Here is a 24338-nt window from a genome sequence, read left to right on the forward strand (position 1 = left end):
ATATCCAAATCTACACATGTAATCAGACCAGACTAAAGACAAGTCTGATTGAGCAATTATACATCACTAAACAATAGGCTGTAACAAACTGGTCAGATCAAAAACCAGATCAAACTGGTTTACCAAAGGTTGAGTGTCCCAGCTGCTGGTTGGCTGTTTCCCACACATCCTCATGTCCCAGTGGAATGATGAGGTATTAAGAGTCCTGCACAGATGAATCCTTTCACCCCTATTACACTGTCATAGATGTTGTCAAGGTGACACAGTCTGCTTTAAAGCAAGCCACTTCCCCCACGCTCACCATAAGCCTTTATCCAGGTGTGGGATAGGAAGGGGGGTATCTGCAGTATATTTCAGTGCCCTTGCTGTAACAAACAGCCATGGGAAGTATTAACCCACACAAACACACACATATACACACACACACACACACACACACACACACATACACACACACACACACACACATACACATATGCCTCAGCTGACCACCTCAACCCAGTAGGCACAGTAAACACTAGACCACCCACTGTGCATTTGCTGTTAGGAATAATGGCCGTTAGAATTCATTAGCAGAACAGTTATCATGGCCCTTACATAACTGGTGTAACTAACTAATAACTAACAAACTAAATAAATAAACAACTTGTGAAATTAATCACTATCCAAATGAATTAGGAAGTAACACATTTCTACCATATGTTAAGGTTTGGCTTAGGATAAATTCCATAAGTCTAGTTTATTATTGCCTGTCTGTGAGTGAGTTATCTGGCAGAAGTACTGGGCATCACAACTGCCATCTTCTGGGAATGTGTCAGATCTTTGTTTATGCTTCTTCTTCCTGTATGTGTGCGGAAGAGAAAGATAGAGCAGTGCCCGTTTGAACTGGAGTCGTTAGACTCAGGAACAGAATTACAGAACAGAATTTTATCGAATGGAATATTTGTCTTTTGTTTTCCTGGATTCTTCTGGTAATGATTTGCATTTTGTGTGTGTGTGTGACTAAGATAGGAAGACAGTGACACTGAAAGATGAGAGTTACTGTACAAATATTTGATATTTGATATGCCCTACAGAACTCTTCTCAGAGCTCGATGATGGGGACTATGATGATGAGGAGGAGGAAGACTTTGGTAGTGAGTTTGCTTATAGCATCGACGAAGAGGAGAACTCAAGACTAACTGCAGAGAGCCTGGCTGCCATGCCGGTGAGTGCACGATAAAGAACGAGTGAGTGTATGAGTGTGTGTGTGTGAGAGAGATAGAGAGAGAGAGAGAAAGATATCAGATCTAAACATACTATACTCTACATTCATTTGATGCTGCGGTATGTTGTTCTGTACTATCCTTAATGTACTTTTTAAAGACAAGTTTATCTTCATGTACATCTCAGTACACATTTACTACACATAGATCTGACCTACATCCAAAACCGCACACACCCAAATCTCTTTGACACACTCTGTCTCTTCAGCAGGGCAGTGGAGGACTGCAGCTGTCCCAGGATGCCGCAGTGGAGGAGGTGAAGCAGCTGGTGGAGCAGAAGCGAGCGGTGGAGAGAGAACTGATGGAGCTACGCAGTCAGCTGGAGAAGAGTGGATACTCCTCTCTCTCTCACATGAGGTACACACACACATACACACTCACACACACACACACACACACACACACGCACACACACACTCACACACACACACACACGCTCACACACAATCGGCGAACATGAACACAAATACAGGCACACACACACATGCTCCTGGGTGTAATTACACACCTATGTGATACATATAAGCAGAGACACATCACTCTGTATGAGCACAATCTAAATCACATTCCCACGTGCAAATAAGAACACACACAAGACACATGCACACTCATGAACATGCATGTTTGTTCTCCGATACAATCCCACACACACGCACACGCATGCAAACACGCACACACATGCAAACACTCGCACTCACACACACACACACACACACACACACACACACACACACACACACACACACACACACACACACACACACACATGCAAACACGCAAACTCACATACATAATGTACCTGTACATTTGCCCCCTCAGGAGAGCGCTGTCCAGCTTGCAGGCAGAGAACCAGCAGCTCAGAGCTCTTCTGCTCGGCCAAGCAGATGAGCAGAGGCCAGACGACGGGGACAAGACCTCAGAGACCCCACCATCCCTTCTCAAGCACTGTGCCACCACAGGGACCCAGCTGCGCTCCACAGAGGGCAAAATATCCTGCCCACGCCCACGCCCTCAGTCTCTCGACCTCAAGGCCCCGCTGTCTCACTCTGTACAGGTAAGGGGCACTGTCACTCAGTGGAGGCACAGTTAATGGTTGTATGGAAAATTACAGAGCATTGTAACAGTCATATTAAAATCCAATTTTACAGTGCCATGTATATAAATGCTCTTTAATGTATTGCCATAAAAAAATTTGATTGGGTGAAAAACTTGGATTATTTTAAAGTTATCTCTGTGTGTGTGTGTGTGTGTTGACAGACTGAGGAGTGGGATGTGTGTGTGCCTGAGAGCCCTGAGGAGGAGGCTCTGAGGAGCGACCTGCAGCAGGTGCAGCAGCAGAGCAAAGACCTGCATGAGAGACTCATGGTGTCGGAGGCCACAGTGCAGGCCCAGGCCGAGCAGCTCAAGGACTACAGAGAACTCCTCAGTGAGTTTACTCTCTCTCTCTCACACACACACACACACACACACACACACACACACACACACATTCTGATTTAGAACAGCTATTAGAGAGCTCTGAGAGACTAGTCCATACTGGAAAGTCCAACCAAAATGTCCCACATGAAATGGGTTTGTAATAATCAAGTAATTCCAGGAAGGCTCTACGGTGTCTGGTATGACCTTGGCTGTCACTGCAGCTGTTGTAAGCAACTATCTGCAATGCACATTCTAAGGTTAGGGAATGGGTTCAAATGAAGAGAACACTCTGTCCTCTAACTATCAGAAAGGTTCAGTCTAGCAACGAGTCTGAAATGTCATGTTTTCAGTTTCCCGTGTAGAGGAAAAAGTATCCTGTCACAGAGACAGATGTATGAGCATATGATGTCACAGAGACAGATGTACGAGCATATGATGTCACAGAGACAGATGTACGAGCATATGATGTCACAGAGATAGATGTATGAGCATATGATGTCCACTATGTGCAACCTGAAACCATATCCCATGACCTGTTTCCAACAAAAGAATACAGACACAATGTGCCTCCAGTGCGGAGGTTGTTCTTTTCAGCTATGTCACTACTGCAGTGGACCTTCTCTCTCATACCTCATCCTCTCCCTCCTCTGTGTGTGTGTGTGTGTCTTTCCCAGCTGAGAGTGCGGTGGTGCAGCAGGACAGTAAGCAGGTGCAGGTGGATCTGCAAGATCTGGGTTATGAGACATGTGGCCGCAGTGAGAATGAGGCCGAGAGAGATGACACCAGCAGCCCAGGTAACACACACACAAACACACAGATATGGTACACACACACAAATGAACCTCCACACACCTACATTGTCCCTGTATCTTAAATGTAGTGAACAACGTGAAAAATACTTCGCCCCTGCAATAACCACATCATGTATAAACTGTATTGCTCTAGTATGCCATTAGAGGGCGACACAACCAGTGCTGTTGCATACCCTCAGCTTCTCACTGCTCAGTACACACACCAAGTACACTAAACCAACTCCTTACCTTTACATTTCAACTTTGGTCCACTCGCCCTCTGCTGTCTTTCTCTCTGTGTCTATCATTCTCTCTATTACTTTCTTTCTCACACTCTCACACTCTCTCGCTCTCCGTCTGTAGAGTTCGACGATCTGGAGATGTGCACCTCCCTCTCCCGGCTCGACGGCACTACCTCGGCCTCCCTCTGGTGGTCCGGCGGTGCCTCCGCCTCAGCCTCAGCCTCCGCCTCCATCTCTGCCCCAACCTCAGCCTCCGCCACAGCCTCAGTGTCGGTCTCAACCGCCAGGGATTGTGGGAGAGGCGAGGGCGACGTGGGGCGTCTGCAGCGGCTGGTGGAGGAGCTGCGCGGGCAGCTGGAGCGCGCTCAGACGGTAATCCGCAGCCTGCAGGCACGTCTGCGCGACCTCACGCCAGCCGGGACCCCGCGCAAGGTCAGCTGGTCGGCGTTCGCCGTCGGCGGGACAGACGAGGACGAGGGCTGGCAGTCGTCATCGGATGCCGGTGGCACACCGGCCGGGCAACAGGGCCACGACCGGGAACTGCGCGACCTGGTGTGCCGCGTGTCCTCACTGGAGGAGCAACTGAGGCCGAAGAGCAAAGCTCACGTTGATGCTGGCAAAGCCGTCAGTTCTCCAGGGTGGGTATCAATAGGGTAGTGATGGGCATCAAGCGGGCACAGGGCAATGACGGGTGTTGTACCCGTGAGGTTTTCAGGAATAGCAGTAAAAAACATGCTCACGGAGACACACATAGACACACTCAAAGTACATTATGCAGAGGACACAGCTTTTGGTTTTAAACCTATGCATACTGCATGCCACTCTCTCTCTCTCCTTCAAAGCTTTTATTCTCAAGACATGGTAGAAGGTGGTATTTTTTGTACTTAGTATATGTGTTGAAGAGAGAGAGAGATTGTTCATCCCTGTTTGTGTGTGCATCCTGTGCAAAATGTGGCAATGCCATATGGACACATGGCTGTCCTGGTGTTACCCTCATGTGGACACCGGATGGTGTTTGTGGGTGCATGTGTGTGTGTGTGTGTGTGTGTGTGTGTGTGTGTGTGTGTGTGTGTGTGTGTGTGTGTGTGTGTGTGTGTGTGTGTGTGTGTGTCTGTCTCCTGGAGGCAAAAGTGCTATGTGTGCAAGCAAGTGAAGTATGTTCCAGCAAGATTAGTAGTCATTAAGATGAGCGAGGGTGTGTCCCAACCTACATGTGGGCATATTTACATATATATGCCTTTATGTGGAAGTGTGTGTGTGTGTGTGTGTGTCACATAGCAGGGGAGTTATGAATGTTTTGCCAGTGTTATGCCAGTGAGTCATGTGCCAACATGATTTTAAAATCAGCAGGGTGAGAGGTTGTGTGTGTGTGTGTGTGTGTGTGTGTATTCCCTTTCGCTGTGTGTGTTTGTAGCTCATTGCATTACCCTGCTGTGACACATACTGGCTGTCAAATAGATTAGCTGCCAATATCAACCCAGCATCACGCAAGAAATGCTTTCCCCACAGTGTGGGCCAGAATACACCCAAGCTTCTCCATCTTGCCTGTTTCTCTTCACACACACATACACCTCTTCTACAAAGACAATAGTACTTTCACATGTTGAATTGTTATTGAAATTATTGCAATTTGGGCAATTGAGGTACACAGTTAAACTTAAGATTAAACATATATTTAAAAATACTGTACATGCACACTAGAGAATTATTTTCTATCACTAATGATTTGAACCTTCGTTATTGATACATCTGTGAATCAACACATCTTTTATGAGCTCATTTGTATCCTGTCTGTAGCGTGTCTTAGTCCGAGTCAATTAAGACATCTTTTTGTCTCTGTCTCTACAGGCGTTTTGACTCGCTGATCCAGGCGCAGGCTCGCGAGTTGTGTGTGTTGCGTCAGCGCACTCGCGAGGGCAGCAGCGTGTGCCAGCTGTTGACGCAGCACCTGGCCGACACCACTAAGGCCTTCGAGGAGCTGCTGCGGGCCAACGACGTGGACTACTACATGGGCCAGACCTTCAGGGAGCAGCTCTCCCAGAGCAGCAGCCTGGCCCTGCGCCTCAGTTCCTCCATCAGTGGACGTGAGTGCTCACACACACACACACATACACACACACATATGCACATACACACACACACTCACACACATACACACACACACACATGCACACGCACACACGTACACATACACACACATGCACATACACACACATGCAGATACATATGTATATGTGTGTGTGTGTGTACATATATATAAATATATATATATATATATATATATATATATGTACACATACACACACACACACACACAACTTAGTTTGGATTTCGTCACTTCATTGCAGCATTATGTGCAACTGCAGTAAAACTCTCTTCACTCTTCCTCTCACTGTGCCTTGAGGTGATTCTGTGTGCAATGTTTCTCTTTCTGACAGGAGATCCCACTGACCTGCCTAATGACAATGACAAGACCGAACTACTGGCAATACGGTGAGTGTTCCCTAAGACACACACACACTATCACAAACACACACATGTGCACGCACATACACACACATTAGCGCGCGCACACACACACATACTCTTGCTCATGACTTCAACTGTGTAAAGATATCCTGAGATTTTCTCTCCTGATAAATAGAGACTTGCTTGGGTGGTCCTAAGAAACCGCTGCACAAAGCAGTATGCTGAGGTGGATAAATGGTTTGTGTGTGTGTGTGTATTTGTGTGTGTGTGTCTGTTGCATAACTGCAGCTGCTGGTATGTTGATTACAGTTGTGCCTCTTTGGCTGAATGGGGAAATCGATCTAGCCAACTTTCCATCACCATGACAGATTGCCCCAGGCTGATCAATGCAAACCATTAATTTAGTCACATTGAGACATGTACACACACACATACACGCATACACACATACAGACATAGGCACACGCACTCTCTCACACACACACACACACACACACACACAGACAATCTGTTCTGTCTATAAAGCCTTGGTCAGACCCTCTGTGTTATACCTTAAAGGTGTAGCCTTTTAGTTCCTTCTTTGAGGCGTGATGAGCAGCAAATACATGAATTTTACAGCATGTGGATTGAATGTACTGGACTGTACTTCTGAAAGTATTCATCATTTGACAGCAAAAAGTCTCTCCCTCTCTATTTCTGCAGTAGAAATAATTACATGTAATACTAATTTAATTTTAGAGAGATTTCTAGAACAATCTCGAGCCACAACTTAATTTGTTATGTAGTATCATGTTAAATGTCCATAGCAACATTGGGCATAGGAGAATAATGGTCTTAAATGAGGCATGTATAAGACTTTAATGGCTTGGCATCTTGATGTAACCCAGATTAAAATGAAAACACTTAGCGGGTGTAATCCAATTAGCGCGTTGCCTGAGTCTCAGATAAGGGGTTGCTACCGAATCCCCTCCCACTTTTACTTTCTGTTCAGGAAACTTCTATCATTTCTCTTCTCCACTTCCCTTCATTCGCACATTCTCTGACTCCCATTCTGTCTCTCTCCTCTCTGACTGAGCACCCTCCCACTATCTCTCTCTCTCTCTCTCTCTCTCTCTCTCTCTCTCTCTCTCTCTCTTCCATTCTCTCTCTCTCTTTCTCTCTCTCTCTCTCTTTGCCTTACAATCTCAATTGCCGAATAGGTAACCTCAGCGCTGTGAAAAGCGTAGCAGAAATGACTCTAATTTAAATATATTAAACGTTTTCCTATCTCTTACTGTATCGCTCTGTTTGTTTCAGTTGAATGAGAGTGAGAGCCAGTTACCCCAACTCATGAATGATGACCTGCTAGCACATCAGAGCTAAAGCTGGGGCATGTGACGCAAGCCCCTGTGTCACAGCTGGTTTCAGGGCTCTGACAGCACGCTCAGTACTCACTGATTAGAAACTACCCAGTGCCTCTTCACATCGCCACCCCTCCACCTCTCTGCTTTCCACACAAGGAGGCTCAGCCCCCCCTTGCCCTCCTCAGGGGCAGTTCTGGTAGCCAAGACGGCCTCTTTTTTCCCCCACTTTTTCCCACTCCCATGATGCTTTTGGGCCTGAAGCCACCCAGTGATGTGTGTTATTTGTGTGTGTGTGCGTGTACATGCGTGTGCTTTAATATGTGCACTGGGCTTGGCCATCTCATCATGCCAAGATCCTGGCTTTCCAGTCCCGTGTCTTCTGGTGCTCACATCTCACATCAGATCAGAACATATCGCAGTAGCACTGAGGCTCCGTCCCCCTTGTGTGTGTGTTTAGTGTGTGTTTGTGTGCGAGTGCGTGTGTTTAGTGTGTGTTTGTGTGCGAGTGCGTGTGTTTAGTGTGTGTTTGTGTGCGTGAGCGTGTTTAGTGTGTGTTTGTGTGCGAGTGCGTGAGCGTGCATGGGTTTTGGTCCCTCCAGGGCATTACTTGACCTAAGGGAAGAAGGGACTTTGCCCGCCCCAGTGAAGCGCACACACACCAGCTTGAAATACACACACGCACACAGACACACACACACACCCTAAAGTCACTTCCTCCTCCTCCAAGTTGTGGAAAAACACATTACAAGCATAAACAATGCGACAGACTAAGAGAGACAATAAACAATGCTATTTGTGTAGTCCTTGTATTTCACCTTGACAACAAAAAACAGCACAGATCCAGTGCCACTCGCACTAAGGGTGACTGTCGACCCAGTGACCCAAAATGGAGGCCCGGGGCGGGGGGCTTGAAAGTGACTTGAAGCCTGGGGCTCTGGGCTGGATCACAGAGCAGCGACACTCTGATTGCTGCCCCCATCCTGCCTGTTTTCCCCTCATTTTTCCGGTGTTTGCCGCTGTCACGCAGGGGTTAGAGTTGGGTCAGGTTGTGTGCTCTGGGTAATTAGGAGCAGGAAAGAGAGAGAGACACAGAAAGAAAGAGAGAGAGGGGGGAGAGGGAGGGAGAGAGAGAGAGGGAGAGAGAGAAAAGAGAGAGGGAGAAAAAAGAGAGAGAATCTGCACAGATGGCCAAACAGATGTATAGCAGGACTTAACCGTGTTTTGGTGCCAGTCAACTCATTTAGCTGCAGCCTGTAATTGAGTGAAAAACAGGGGATTTAGATTGATTCGATGTGCTGTGTGTGTGGGTGTGTGTGTGTGTGTGTGTGTAAGAGAGCGAGAGAGAGAGTGAGTCACATGGACACGAGCGTTTCTGTTTTGACCAGACTGCAGGGTTGCTGACACAAGGAGTAATCAGAAAAAGGAAGAGAGGCACAAAAAAAAGAAAAACGGACAGAGTGACGACAGGACAAATGCGAAGGAGCGGGGTCGAGGAGGAGAGAGGAATATGTAGGAAGAATGTGAGGGCGCAGAATGGACAGAGGAGGCGGAGAAAAATAGCCTGACACGGAGTGTGGTCATTGGGGAATGCACTGAGCACGTGCTAGAGAGAGAGACCGATAGAGAGATAGAGAAAGATAATGACGCTAGGGTAAAGTGGAGCAGCTGGCTTCAGCATTAGCTCTAATAAGTGAAAGGAGAGAATTTCACAAAATGACAGGAGGAGCTACGGAGAGGGAGAGAAAGACATACAGATGAAGAGATAGATAGAGAGTTGCACGGGGTGGGGTGTGGACAGGAGTACTAATCAGGTTAAGTTATTAAGACCTCATGAGAGAGCAAACTAGGTCAGTGACAGCTAAAGCTGTAGAGAGAGAGAGGAAGAGAGTGTGTGTGTGAGAGAGAGGGAGAGAGAGGGAGAGAGAGAGAGAGAGAGTGGGAGGGTGCTCAGTCAGAGGGGAGAGGCAGTCAGAGAATGTGCAAATGACCACTAGGAGAAGGGAAGTGGTGGCGGAGAAGGATGGAAGATGGGAAGAGAGAGGGAGAAAGTGGGGAACACTTACCTAACAGATTTTTCTGGAGTGTGTGAATCGCTTTGTTTGTTTGTTTCTGCTCATGTGGCTGCATCTGTTTTTCGCTTTGCTGAACATTTAAAATCAGGATGAAGCAAGCCGGATATCTCAACTCGCCGGCACAGTGAGCGTCAGCATCTGTATCTGAGGGCAAACAAGACTGCAGCTAAACTACACATTTCCTCTTTCCTCACCGCCTCAAGGAAACTCTCTTATTCGTCTTTTGAAGGGGGACATCCGCTCTCTTTTTTTTTTTAAAGCGCTGGCAGTCTTTTTTTGGGTCATGCCCCGGCAGTGATGTTAACCTTGTGCGAAGAGACGGACGTTCTTTATATTTGACTAACAAGCCGGCGCGTGTGTGTTTGTGTGTATGTGTGTGTGTGTGTGACTAACGGGGGCTGGTTAATGCAGCAGGAACAAAGCATTCTCCAGGCGAGGACATCTCTTTTCTGTACAAACTCTGCTCTTGTGTTTGGGAGCTGGTGGGGAAACGAGTGTGTGTGCGGTTTAGGACCAGGACATACACACACGCACGTCCAGCCCTGGGGTTAGATTCTGGCTTCCGGGAGTGTGGCCACACACGCTGACACACGTTTGAGTTTATCTCCCGTGTGTGTGTGTGTGCATGCATGTGGGTGTGTGCAGAGGACTCCCCACATAATCTCAGGACTTATTAAGCGCTCCACCTGATCGTCTGAACATCCCCCCCTCAATCCCGCTCGAAAGATCAGGACCCCCGTCGTTAAGCTAATGATCACAGCCCCGTCACCACGGAGACCCAGCTGACATCAGGTGTCACTGCGGCGACCGCCTCGGCTGCTCCTCCCCGGGGGGCAGACGCAGCTCCGGACGTTCCGGACGCTCCGGAGGCTGGCGGAGGGGAAGCCATTGAGCGGGCAGCCCAGGCGCGGGGCCCCTCTCCCAGGCCGAGCGGCCGTGGCGGCATGGCTCCCCTGTGGAAGTCCATGCTGTCCAAGAGCAGCCCGCTGTACCGCGAGGCGCTCTTCTCTTTCTCGTTGTGGGAGAACCGGACTCAGGAGCGCGAGCTGACCCTGCTCAAGACACACGCAGACAGGGAGAGGAGGGCGCTGCACCGGCAGCTGGAGAAGTAAGCCACGCGGGGACAGTAAGGTCTAAGGGCTAAAGCCTAGCATGTCTGAATTAGTAGTAGTTTGGTGAAGGAGTGAGAGGGTTCTATGCCCTATAAAGTATGTGTGTGCCACAGTGTGGGGGTCGTGTGCACTGTGCATGGCCAGGTTGACATATGGTCGCCCATGAAAACTGTTGAAGGGTTATTAAACAGGGGGCACTTGGGTTGAATGAGGACAATTTTTTTCCCCTTGTTTTAATATTTATTGTATTTGTGAGAAGAGAGCACAAGGCTAAGGGGTGTGTATCTGTTGTGTGTCTGTGTATGTGTTTGTGTGTATGTGTGTGTGTCTGTGTCTGTGTATGTGTATGTGTTTGTGTTTGTGTGTGTGTGTGTGTGTGTTTGTGGGTGTGTGTGTCACAGACGGGAATTAGCTTTAGCCCTTAATCAAGTAATCATTTTATGAATTCAGCTGAGAGAGCAAAGGGCTGCCAAGCAGCCTACCAAGCAGCCCTAATGCATTGCTTTTGTCCGGAAGAAAACACACACACACACACACACAGCCACACACTGCGCGCGCGCACACACACACATACACACAGAACATTTATCCCCACTGCTGTTTTTCAGTCAGTGTTTTTTGATCCTGCCTTGGCAGTACTAACTATTCAGTGCTGAGTTATTAGCCAAATCCAGTCTCAGTCAAGACTCTCTGATGTTTGCTGTTTTTCCTAAATGTCACATACAGCTTTTCTGAAGTGTTTCTTGTTTATCAGGAAACAGGTCAGGAAGAAGAGAGGTTTTGGATGACAGTTTTCTTGAGCAATCAATCAAAACTACATGACCTGAATGTATTAATTAGTGCCTCACGCCTAGAAGAAGAAGGGCACCTATATCCATCCATCAGGGCATAGAAGCATGATGGATCATGATCACGGTTGTTTCTCAATTGCAAAGGAGATCCATTCTGTTTGGCTCCAACTGTGATGTATGTTATGCAGAATCGGCTAACTGTGTTAGCTTCATGCTAACTGCTGCCCTACGTGTATGTGTTGTGTATGCAGGCTGAGCAAGGAGCTTCAGCAGAAGGACAAACTCATCGAGTCACTGCGCTCCAAGTTGGAACAGTCCCGACCGGACACGCCCGTCAGCAACCACGCCCTCTCGGAGGGGACCGACCAATCAGACAGAATCTCCTTTGTGTCGGATGAGCCAGGCTCCACCAATGAGGATCTGGAGTTGGGTTCTGATGTGGACACACCCAGCGAGTTTGGTCACGAGGAGAGATCTACCGCAGGTAGCTGTTACGAGTACAAGTCCATCCACACACACACACACACACACACACACACACACACACACTGTCACACTCAAACACACACAAGAAGCATTTGATTTTCCGTTAAAGGAAAGGAAAAGAAATATCCATCCATCAGCCCGTCTTCTCATTCCTCCCATCCTCCCATCCACCCATCCTTCCTCCTCCCTGCAGGCTCTCTCAATCACAGAAATGTTCCACAACATCCCTGCATCCCTCCCTCCATCTCTTCATCACACCAGTCCTCCAGGAGCTGTCCTAGCATGCATTGCACCCCACAGAGGCCCATGGACAGTCGGCCCCAGACAGGTGGGCAGTGACACACATGTAACACACCAAAGTGTGCTATGGGTTTAGATGGTTACTCAACGCTGCATCAAACCTCAATAATCTGTTTAGAGTGTACAGTTAGACTTAACCAGACCACACCACACCACACTGGCCAAAACCATAACTTCCTCAAACAACTAGTCACGCTACAGTAACAATACTGAAGTACATCAGCTCCCATCCAATGACCATTCCACTGAATACCAAATTTGCTGAGCACCACACCTATTCGCTACAGACTATTGTAGTAGACTATCGTAGTAGACTATACTACACATCCATATGTGGTGTTCAGTGGACACATTTGGTAGGATGATTGTTTCCCAGGTCATTTTGACTTCATGTTTTTTGATAGACATGTAAAAACCCCAAACCCAACCTCTCCCCTTCTTTTCCATTGCTCCATTGCTTCCTCTCCCCCTCCCTCTTTCTCTCTCTCCCTCTTCCCTCTTTTTCTCCCTCAGGCCCTCTAGCTGGACTCGTGCCTGAGTCCCCCTCTCTCGCTGCCCCTTTCCTCCCCTCTGCCCTCTCCACCCAGCCCCCCCTCCTGCGGGCCCGTTACCAGGATAGCAGGGGCTTCTCCCTGGCCGCTGTGCAGCAGGAGCTACACATGCTGCAGAGGCAGCTGGCCAGCAATGAGCGTGCGTCAACCTGTGTGTGTTTGTGTGTGTGTGTGTGTGTGTGTGTGTGTGTATGTGTGTGTGTGTGTGTGTGTGTGTAAAGTAACATCTACTGACACACTCTTTATTATCTAGCAAGTTGTAGTGACCTGTTAGATTCATTCTATTGAAGTTCTTGCCCTACCTTATATATGTTCAGTACGATAATTTAATTCTTAAATCACACTGATTTGGTACAAAGTACAAAGTGTAACTAAATTCACTCAGCTCAGTACAATATCCTTTTCAACCAAATTCAGGTCTGTTCTAATTAGTCTAACCAAATCCAGTCCAAGTCAGTTAAGGACCCATTTTTGTTCGGACCCAAAGCCTTCATCATATAATTCAGTCAAGTTAAATGCAGTAAAGTTCCGTGCGCCCTCAAAGCCTCATGAGAGAATGGCTTCAAACAGAGCCAAAGATTTAGTCTCCAAAGTTTGGTCTCATTTGAAAATCAGCACACTGCCAGAGCACAATTACCTCAATTATCATCAGTGCCTCTTCATTTTGGGCTGAGCAGTGTCAGAAGCACAGGGTCAGCCAATCAGAGAGAGCCCAGAGAAACGAGTGTCACGATACTGAGACTAATCATCCTAATCCATCTAAAATATGGGGATTTTGCAATCCTTATCCTCACGTGATGATGATACGTGTGTGATGGTGACGTCAATGCTCTGCACTTCCTATGTATATTGTATCTAGGGACATTTACCAAGAGTGTTTGTGTAAGTCTCTATGTGAAAATGAACAGTTAGTGCACACACACATTTTGACCCCGTCTTCAGGGTGACATTTGACCTCATGTGGATCTCTGTCTGAAATGCCGCCTGTATTGGCACTTCTTCATTTCTGTATTTTGACACGCTCATCTATTCCTTATATTCAATTCACGGCTGTAAAACTCTTCCATGATTCTTATAATCATGAGTGCAACATGCAACATAGAACAACAATTAGAACGTCAGACAGAACCTTAGCTCTGGGGCTCACAAATCCGTTCTTTTGGTTTTTGGTCTTCACCTCCTGTTTAATTCCTCTGTGCCTGCAGAAGTGGAGTGGCGCTGTGTGACTGTGACTGACTCACTCACTCGTGTGTGTGTGTTCTATCCCAGCTGGCACGCAAGCTCCCCTCCCCTTCAGCACTGAGGCACGTTGCTTTGTTTACTGGTGTTGTTTATCGGTGTTGTTTATTGGTGCTGTTTGTATGTCCCGTCTCTAGGCGCTGGTCTCATGGGGTCTACCATCAAGCCCCATCCAGGCTTCCCATTCGCCACGCCACCCCAACCCGACCCCAGCCGGTTCCTCCCACTGTCCCATCCTGCTCTTCATCAGTCGCCCCTGGCTGGGGTAAATGCCAGCCCGGGGGCTGGCCTGCTGGAGAGCAGTGCATTGTGGGATATGACCTATGGGGCTCGACCAGTTAGAGCAGCCGCTCATGGGGATGTGTCTTCAGGATCATCAGGGTACCAGTCAGGCACCAGCCATGCAGGTATGAATGTCTCTGTGTTTATGCCTGTGTTAATGTGTGTGTGTGTCTGTATGTGTGAGACATTGAGAGAGAGAGTTTATGTCATAAGGTAAAGGTTTTGTGCTTGTGTACGGTATATCTGTGTATGTCTGTGTGTGTGTGTAAGAGAGAGAGAGAGAGAGAGAGAGAGAGAGAGAGAGAGAGAGAGAGAGAGAGAGAGATGAGAAAAATGTGTCTAAGTATTTTGCTTGTGAACGGCATATCTGTGTATATGGATGTATGTATGTGTGTGTGTGGGTGAGTGGGTGTGTATAAGAGGGTGTACAGACATTAGTTTCTGTGTGACTATACTTGTGTGCATGTGTAGGCACAGAGCTGATGGAGGAACACCTGAGGGAGATCCGTTGCTTACGGCGACGTCTGGAGGACTCCATTCAGACCAACGACCGTCTGAGACAGCAGTTGGAAGAGAGACTGGCCTCAATGGGTAGAGAAGGAGGTAAATGCTCTCTCTCTCTTACTCTCTCTCTCTCTCTCTCTCTCTCTCACACACACACACACACACACACACACACACACACACACACACACACACACACACACACACAAACACACACACACACACACACACACACACACACACACACACACATGCAAACACGCAAACTCACATACATAGTGTACCTGTACATTTGCCCCCTCAGGAGAGCGCTGTCCAGCTTGCAGGCAGAGAACCAGCAGCTCAGAGCTCTTCTGCTCGGCCAAGCAGATGAGCAGAGGCCAGACGACGGGGACACTAATTTCTCCATACACATCTCTCTCTTCTTCTCCCACTCCCTCTCTCTCACAGGAGCAGCCCCCACCAACATCTACATTCAGGGTCTGGATTCTGTCAGTCAGCTGTCTAATCAGATTAGAACTCTGAAAGAGGAGAACCATATCCTGCAGTCACGACTCGACCAGGCTTCCAGAGGTGAGTGTAAATTAGTCGCGCACAGTTGTCCACTCACACTTATGCACATTCACGCACACACACACACACAGATACAGAAACCCACACTCATGAGTACAATATCACACATGCACACACTCTTACACAAATCAGTACACACACTCAAAACTGCAAACACACACACACAAACACACACACACACACACACCCTCACTGTTCTCACACGTCTCCATTAGAGAGGCCGTTTCCTGGGGCTAATAAAGCCATGAATCAATGCACGCCAGGCACACACACACACACACACACACACACACACACACACACACACACACACACACACACTCAATCCGTGGTGTGATCTACATTGAGTTGGAGTATTGAGATGAGTCTGTGGTGCCTGGTGTGTGCTGTACAGAGGGCAACAGAGAGGCGGAGCTGCTACGCGAGTCGTTGGCAAGTGGGCGGGGTCGTCTGAAGGAGGCGGAGACGGAGATGGAGAGGTGGGCGGAGCAGTGCCAGCGTCTGCAGGTGCAGGCAAGAGAGCATGCGCAGACAATACAGGAGCTCAAGCAAGAGAGACAGAGCCACCAGGAGGACACCGGCAGGTGTGTGTGTGTGTGATTGAGTGGGTAGTAGTGTGTGTTTGCTAATGCTTATTGTATTACTTGCTAATGCTCATTTATCAGTAAAGTGATGAAAAAAATTATGTCTGTATCAGTTTGAAACCAACCCCTGTGCTCTTTGTGTGTGTGTGTGTGTATGTGTGTGTTTGTGTGTGTGCGTGTACAGAATGCAGCACGAGGTGAATGTGCTTCAGCAGCAGCTACGTGAAAGCAGGCTTCTGGTGGTGTCTCTGCAGAATCAGATTCAGACCTACCAGAGAGCACATGCCTCTTCCCAACATCCACACCTGGGTAAGTCATCCCCATCAAGCTTTCTTTCTCTCCTTCTCTAACTTAGGTTGAGGGTGTTTACTCACTTAAACATGGTTTTCTGTTCACAAACATACAAAGAAACTGAAATAAGTCTGCATATTCCATACATTTTCCATACATGTATGCATATACACATGTACATATTATACATGGCCGCAGACATAAACCCATCCATATATTGGTACATGCGTATGAAAGGTAAATATGTATGGTTACTATCTCCATGTCACTCTCTCTAACAAAATTCTGGTCTCAGCAGGTCAGGTGGAGGGCTCCTACAGTAGGCCCTTTGACCTGCATGACCTGCAGCCAGACATGCACAGCCTGCATGCACAGCTGGAGCAGCAGCTGCAGACACAGCCTCCAGCCAGGAAACAGCTCTTCCATGGTGAGCACACGCCTTTAGCGTTAATGATGGAAAATACAATACACATGAGCAATACTTGTGCTAATCTTACTGCAGCATATAAAGACCTTCTCTGTCTCATCTCCGTCCAGACCCCTCTTCTTCTCCACCTGTTAGGGACATTGGGTCTCTTAGTCCTTCTTCTCCTCCTGCAGAGCCACAGACTGTAGCCAACGGTGAGAAACAGCATACAAAATACACACCATATATAAATACACACACAAACACACAAACACACTGTCCTTAATGTTGTCAGGACTCCCACATATTCTTTCTCTCATTCTCTACATTGCACACAAACATTCACACATGCAAACACACACACTGCCCACACATATACAGAATGAGAAATACTCCCCGTGATCTTGCATACAGGAACACTCACACATACACAGAGAGACTCACCAAAAAACTCTCTCTCTCATCAGTGAAACTTGCCGCTCCTCTGGAGGTTGGCTCCCCTGGCAGTGCCCTCCCTACCCCAGCAGGGCAGCACGTGGTCGGGCACACGGATGACTACAGCTCCCTCCGGCAGCAGCTCCTGGAGGGCAAGGTCCTCATCAGCAAGATGGAGGCCATGCTTCAGTCCTCCGGCCAGCACAAACTCCAGCAGGTCAGGACACAGTCACAAGAGAGACAGATTTATGTGATTGTAGTGATCATTTGTGTCTGTGTGTATCTGTTAATGTGCTACTGATGCCAAACTGCTGATGTGTCAATGCTGTATGTATTAGTTGTGTATTAGTATGTATATAATTATATCATAAGGTGACTGGATGTTAAAAATTAATTTAATACTTAAAATCAGAAAATTGTTCATGTGTAATTTCAGTCTAGAGGTTTGAGCACATTTTGTGTGGACTTGCAACCACCATTGACCACATTTGGAATAGGCCACTTTGGGGTTTCTCTTGGTTTTTTGTAGTTCCTGTTGTGGTTTGTGGGCTGGAGTTGATGGTGGCAGTTTTGTGTTCCCAGGGTTCTGTGAGGAGTCTGCTGACAGGCACCAGATCCCTTAAGAAGATTCTGGAGGAGGCAGGCTCTCTGCTCAGAGGGTTTTGGAAAGAAACGCTACCCAATGAAACATTCAGCCAACAGAGCACAAAGGTCAGAATACATGCACGTCAACATACAAATACACACAAACACACTCATTTGCACACATTTGTAGCATATGTTGCATAAAATATATTCTCTTTATTTGTCTTTGTGTGTGTGTGTGTGTGTGTGTGTGTGTGTGTGTGTCTGCACTCCAGGATGAAGAGATTACTGATCTGAAGAAGAAGCTTGAGGAGCAGCAGCAGGCTCTGAAGGAGGCCTTGGAGAACCTGAGGGCCTCCAATCAGACCAGAGAGGGCATGGAGAACTTCATCACTAGCCAATGTGAGATATCACTCCTCTGTCTCGTCTCATCTCACCCTCCTTTTCCCCTCCCCTCTCCTCTATCTCCTCTCATCTCACCCTCCTTTTCTCTTCCCCTCTCCTCTCATCTCACCCTCCTTTTCCCCTCTCCGCTCATCTATCTCATCTCACCCTCCTTTTCCCCTCTCCGCTCATCTCATTTCTCCTGACCCCTGCTCCCCTTCCCTCCTTCTTCTTTCACACTCATATGACTGAGCGACAGAGAGCCTGGTTGTATGTGAGAGCTGAAAATGAGCCTCGTTTGAGCGTCCACCCATCCATACTGTCCCTCCTCTCATCCATTCATGTGCATTTAATCTAATGATCCACTGGAATTCAACCAAAGCTCCATGAGCATTTGAGCAGGGATGCGGATGTCTATAAAGTCTTCACAGTACCAGTTCCTCTGTCTGTGTGTGTGTGTGTGTGTGCGTGTGTGTGTGTGTGTGTGTGTGTGTGTGTGTGTGTGTATGTTTTGGATAGATTGTAATCTAATCTTAACTGTTTTCTCATTTGCAGTATCACGAACACGAGATGTACTGAAGAAAGCACGGTCAAATTTGGAGGTGAGGTCAAGAAACACACACACACACACACACACACACACACACACACACACACACACAGAGAGACACAGACACGCACAATCACCCATACGTATACAATAAACTGACAGTTTGCTGTTAAAGTATGCCCATGTTATTGTGCTCCTCCCTCAATGATTTTTTTCTTTCTCTCTTCCTATATACACACATATTTTCCTTCTGCCTGCCTTTCTTTCTCTCTCCTTCTCTTTCCAACTTTCTGTCTCTCTGTCCATCTTTCTTTCTTCCTTTCTCTCTCTTCACTGAGTGTTTCCAGAAGAATGAGCTCAAGCTTTCTTCCTTAAGCTGCTCCTCCTCCTCTTCCCCTCCCTTCTATCCCTCTTTTTCCACACTTCCCCGACCTTCCAAAGGTATTTTACCCTCGATCTGTCCACGTATGAGTACCTGTGTTTGTTAGTCTGTGTGTGTCTGTGTGTCTGCCTTTGCCCTCTTCTTATTCTTGTCTTGTCTGCCTAACACTACACCCTCTGATTGTTAAGGACCATCTGCCCTCTGGTGGCTGACAGCAGTACTGTATGATGAAAGCTAGCCTCATTAATGTATGGCAGCTCCCTGCAGCTTGAATACCAACAATAATAATTAATAATGTAATTATATGACCTACTGCTATTTCCCTTTCAGAGCATTGCATTCTGTGCATGTCATTGGTAAAAGCTTGAGCTAACATTCTAAAGTGTTTGGGTGCACGGCATCTGCCCATAGTGTGTGTGTGTGTGTTTACACTGTTGTTTTTGCTCTTGTTCCTTACTGATACCTCTCTTGTTCTTCTCAGGTCAAATCCCAGACTCCCCCCGCGAGCGGCCCCGCGCTCCTGGTTGGGGTTTCGTGACCCCCCAGATTCAAGAGAGGCCCCAAGGGACATCCTTCCCTTATGTGAGACAGCGTCCCCTAGAGGCCTACTCTTATTAGCCTGATCCAGGAGTCCCATTTCCCACCCAGCAAGCATCACTTCTTGTTCAAAAAGGAAGTGCCGCCTTTACTGAATACTAAGAGACAGTGGGGTGGGGGTTTTTGTGTGTTATGTGATGAGAGAGGAAAGGTTACATGAATGTTAGCTGCTACTCTGTGTTGGGTGTGACACAGTATGTTGTTTATGTAGTTTGTTTATGTATCTCTGTCAAGCCTTCTCACCTCGCGTTTGATCCTTCTGTCTTCACTGTGTGGTTCCAACTAGAGCCTACACGATTAGATATCAGCTCACTGATCAAATAAGTAACTCATCTCACATCTTTGACCGAAAAATGCAACCTGGTGAGCACAGATCAGAGGTGCATATCCTATGTAGTCAGTAGCTGACTGTAGGTAGCTGGTTACACTGTTTTTTACAGCTCCAGCCACTTTCAAAGTCAGTCTAGAGGAAGCAATAAGGATTCTCATGGAACGAATTTCTGGGAGTACGTCCTGTACAGCAAGGATAATCAAGTTTTTGTGTGTTTGTATGTCGTATGTGTGTGTGTGTGTGTGTGTGTGTTCATGGGGAAACAAGCCATAAGCAGTGGCATCTTAGTGTTTACTGCTCCAGAACAGTTTGGACTACTAATACATCCTGTACTATGGTTTGTTTTAACGGTATTTCTCTCATTGCCTTCATCGTACAATATTTGTTTCTGAAAGACACAGTATCAGTTGAAGCTCTTAGATGCGTGCTGTTTATTTTCTTTACTTAGGCATGAGAACCTGTAACTATGTTTGCCACTTTTCGTATAGTGGTACCGGTGCAGGGTCATACTGAGCATGTGCAATAAGAACTACTGTACCAACCAGCCTAAACTTTGACCTTTGACACTGTAAACCTAGTGTTACCCTGATGACGGGAGACAGACCGACTGTGCAATAATCTTACAGGACTTTCGTACCCAGACGGACTGATGGCTAGTGTCAGCACTGAGGGAGCAAAAGTATTCAAGGAGGGGAAAAAAGTGTGTATTTGACACAGGCATTGCTGATACTGCCAAACGTCTGACTGTGTGTGTGTGTGTGTGTGTGTGTGTGTGTGTGTGTGTGTGTGTGTGTATATGTGTTTGTGACCCCATGAGAGTATTGTGTTTATATTTGTCTAATATTGCCCATCATTAGAAATGATTGATGTTCATCCCTCTTACTTGGTCTTTTTTTATACTGTTAAATAACTGGTCCAATTTAGATTTTTTTTTTTTTCTATTGAAAATTCTATTAGCACTTCCCTTAGGTGGACCATGCGTTGCTGAATCTTGACTTACCCAAACTATTTTTATTTATGAAATATGACCTTTACAGTGTGACCTTTTTAGGTCTGGATAGAAGAGAACCAAAGTGGAGCACACACAGTAAAAATGTCTTGAATACAAAATGCTTACACACAGAGAGTGTATGTGTGTGTGTATGTGCATGTTGTATCTCTTTCCAAAGACTAGGTGAAGGGGTTTTAACTAGCTGTTGGTGTTTGCTTTAAACAATAAGATATGTTGTTGTCGGGTGACTGGGTAGCAATCCTTTGAGTTAACGTCCACGTCTCTGATGTGCCAAGTGTCTGACCGCTTGTCTTCCTGTCTGTCTGATGTCTCTACTCTAAATCATTAAATGGCCTGTGTGATTAGACACTCTTATAGAGAAATTATGTTAGAATAGATCAGCAAAAAGCTAATGCGGACATTGTCCACACACCCAAACATAACTGGCCATATACACCAGCTCCCGAATCTACACCTCCTCTAGCTGTGCCCAACAGGTGCCAAAATGGCCACACAGTGGACCCCAGTTAGCAAACCAGCATGAGGGCCAGGCCTTTCTTCTCAATGTCTTTATGAGGTCTCTCTTATGTGTTTTACTTGTGAAAGTAACAAGTAAAGAAAAAAAAAGACCAAAGCGACGGACAAATCAAGTGTACAGCCATGTTGTGTGTCACCTCTGGTGGTAACTGCACTGAGGGTAGATCTGTAGATGCTGGGGCTTGTATGATAGTGTACATATCAGTGGAACCTGATGGCTGAGGTGGCTGTTGCGGGAGCTGAGTGGACTGAGGAGTAAATGGATGCAGTGTACAGTATGTCTATGCATGTGTGCTTCAAGAGGGGCACCGCAGCTTTTAATAAAAAAGGGAATACGAATGGAAAAGTGTCTCTTGTCTTCTTTGAAATACATGGGTAGAAAGAGTGAGAAGAAAAGAAAGAATTAATAAAAAGAGAATATAGCAATGTGCCCTCCTCTCTCTAAGACTAGGTGATAAATGCACCAGCAGCAGAGGCTACTACATGAAACATAATTCCTTCACAATGTGAGTCAGTAGAGTTCCGTGTTTTATGTGATAGGACAAGACCGGTGGGAACTAGGAACTAATCACTAACCACCAGTTTGAAAAGAGTTGTGCAATAACATGTTGGCCATTAGATAGCACTCTATGTAAACACAAGATCAAGGAAGGCTCTCTGAAGAACCTTAGAACCATCAAGATGATACGTTTAAAACCTGCATCTCAGTCAACGCACAACTTGTCAGATAGTATGGTTTAGATTAAGACAATGTGACCCTCATAATCAATGGCAGATTGCAGGCCTTCGCTATCAGGGCGTCTGAGGAAATAGCTGTGTATGTCAATGGGCTAGGTACAACCATGGGATACATAACTCAGAATGAGGACACCTTAGTTGTATGAGTAAAAGTCTTTTTTGTGTTAGCAAGTTGGACAATGTCAAGTTATCTGTGATTACAACAGGTGAATCTGACCACGATTGACAGAGAACAGTGACATGAAGACCAGAAATTGGAGCACCAGTTATTACGCAAGCGGTGTCCTGAAGCAGCTAAGGTTAGCTTCTGTTTCTGCTGGAGTCAATAGAAGGCGGACAGCTTAGCACTTCCTACTGTTATACTATCACATGGTGGCTTAGATTCACTTAAGTCGACAGCATGTGACAAATCAGTACCCCAAACCAGCGATGTCATGTTCTAAATGTAGATACCCTTAGGCAAAAGATCAAACAGAGTGATTGAAACAGAGTATTCATAACTTATACTATAAATAAAGCACACAAACACAGAAGCCATTATTAAAAATACATCCTTTTAATGTAAACAGGTGTCGCTAACTTAACAAAACTTTGGAAAAAAGGCAAACGGGGTCATTACTGAAACCATAGATCTGAACACATCCCATGATAAGGCACATTCTCCATATCCTCTCTGCTTAAAGACACAAAACAACCTTTCAGAGCAATGCTTTCCCGTCAGGTCACCAAAAACATTGTGTGGGCTTGAGTGTACGAACTAATACCTATAATCAACATCCATCCCAGCATACCCGACCAATAAAGTGAATTAGTCTATTGTGTCTAATTCCTGTGCTGGTAAAATAAATCATTACGTTAAATACAGTATATAAACTGCAAATTACGACTGCAAGTTAACCTCCTTCATCCACATACACACAGAAGTACCACACAGTGGACTTTCAGTAACCTGACCGAGAAAGGCTGGCTCAGTGTTTTCAAATATCCGTAATGCCACCATCCTTCAAATAATGTACATGAAACAGAACAGAACTTTCAGAGTGAGTGTACGGCTAGTTACCAGAGCGAGGAGATGCCCTGCAAAAAGACTTGATGACAGCCATTTTTTTTTTACAAAAGAAGTTTGAACACACAATACAGTGCATAGAGTTATAGCACCATTACAACAAATTGCATTATATTTATGCTTTATGGTACTTCACAGAGAAAAACTATTTGACTATTGCTTACAGCTATGTCATAATCTCCAATAAGGTGTCAGTAGACATTGTCATTCTCCAGCAGATCTCCTCATATGTTGCATGTTACATGATCTCCTAGTTGATTTGTGTCATTTTTATGTAGAGTTTTCCCTGAGCAAACACTCAGCTGTTGATGCTTATATGCAGCTGATCTGTGTCTACATGAACCACTAGAGCTAGAGACGATACAGCCACATCTGAAGGGTCTTCATGTTTCGTTAGAAGACAACACAGTGGACGCAAGAGGACTGGTCTAGTCAGGTATCCCTGATGTATCTGTATCTGGGATGAGTGATGATTTCTATGCAAACCAACCGAGACCTCATCAGGAATGAACTTCTATGGTATTACCAGAAATTACTGTTTTGTGGTTCGTGTAAACTAGATTTAAGAAATAAAAAATAGTGTGTAAATACATTTGGTGCTTTTATGGTCAAATTAAATCTCAAGATACCATTGCAACAACCCAGCCTGTAAGTACATGTCTTGACGGCACCCTTTGCAATGCAGGTCTGAATGGAAAAGTGTAGTTTTGGATTATAATAGTGAAAGTGCAGTAAACAATGTGGACTCTCAGGTTGACTTTGGTGTCATGGGCTAGGCGTGCAGGGTTGGTAATGACCTGACTTGAATTGAAATGCTTATACACACAAAACGCGTGCGCAACCACACACCCACACACACACATAGAAACATGCGTAAACACGAGGTGTCTTCACTTGGAAATGCCTAGGCCGGATTTCATGTACTCGTACACCACGTAGCTGATGCTGACAGCAGGGATGACTTTCATGAAGTTGGGCAGGATTCCGCGGTATAGGCCTAACATGCCTTCCTTCTCCACGAT

The 24338-nt window shown here is 46.3% G+C and overlaps 2 protein-coding genes across 9 annotated transcripts in view; one reads left to right on the top strand and one right to left on the bottom strand.

Moving 5' to 3' along the window:
• The window catches only part of pde4dip (phosphodiesterase 4D interacting protein), a 72597-nt gene extending 50739 nt beyond the window's left edge, over positions 1 to 21858 (top strand). For 3 of the 8 annotated variants that reach the window (XM_031575362.2, XM_031575363.2, XM_031575356.2), the window contains 24 exons: positions 1077 to 1207; positions 1474 to 1622; positions 2085 to 2319; positions 2523 to 2691; positions 3359 to 3478; positions 3839 to 4355; positions 5566 to 5801; positions 6156 to 6210; positions 11756 to 11988; positions 12184 to 12318; positions 12804 to 12980; positions 14218 to 14487; positions 14834 to 14965; positions 15317 to 15439; positions 15834 to 16023; positions 16208 to 16332; positions 16610 to 16741; positions 16852 to 16935; positions 17188 to 17372; positions 17738 to 17866; positions 18016 to 18142; positions 18680 to 18726; positions 19022 to 19115; positions 19538 to 21858. In XM_031575362.2, coding sequence (XP_031431222.1) covers positions 1077 to 1207; positions 1474 to 1622; positions 2085 to 2319; positions 2523 to 2691; positions 3359 to 3478; positions 3839 to 4355; positions 5566 to 5801; positions 6156 to 6210; positions 11756 to 11988; positions 12184 to 12318; positions 12804 to 12980; positions 14218 to 14487; positions 14834 to 14965; positions 15317 to 15439; positions 15834 to 16023; positions 16208 to 16332; positions 16610 to 16741; positions 16852 to 16935; positions 17188 to 17372; positions 17738 to 17866; positions 18016 to 18142; positions 18680 to 18726; positions 19022 to 19115; positions 19538 to 19674 — 3932 coding nt within the window. In that variant the 3' untranslated portion in view covers positions 19675 to 21858. The remainder of the gene's footprint in view (positions 1 to 1076; positions 1208 to 1473; positions 1623 to 2084; positions 2320 to 2522; positions 2692 to 3358; positions 3479 to 3838; positions 4356 to 5565; positions 5802 to 6155; positions 6211 to 11755; positions 11989 to 12183; positions 12319 to 12803; positions 12981 to 14217; positions 14488 to 14833; positions 14966 to 15316; positions 15440 to 15833; positions 16024 to 16207; positions 16333 to 16609; positions 16742 to 16851; positions 16936 to 17187; positions 17373 to 17737; positions 17867 to 18015; positions 18143 to 18679; positions 18727 to 19021; positions 19116 to 19537) is intronic. The other 5 variants (XM_031575358.2, XM_031575357.2, XM_031575359.2 and 2 more) reach the window with 5 other exon arrangements.
• Positions 21859 to 22785: 927 nt separating this feature from the next.
• Positions 22786 to 24338, bottom strand: part of slc25a24 (solute carrier family 25 member 24) — an 11876-nt gene continuing 10323 nt past the window's right edge. The window contains exon 10 of the mRNA XM_012839486.3: positions 22786 to 24338. This exon is cut by the window's right edge and continues 50 nt beyond it. Within this exon, the coding sequence (XP_012694940.1) occupies positions 24207 to 24338 (132 nt within the window). The 3' untranslated portion in view covers positions 22786 to 24206.

The sequence above is a fragment of the Clupea harengus genome, chromosome 10, assembly GCF_900700415.2.
Source record: "Clupea harengus chromosome 10, Ch_v2.0.2, whole genome shotgun sequence".
In the NCBI taxonomy this organism is placed as follows: domain Eukaryota; kingdom Metazoa; phylum Chordata; class Actinopteri; order Clupeiformes; family Clupeidae; genus Clupea; species Clupea harengus.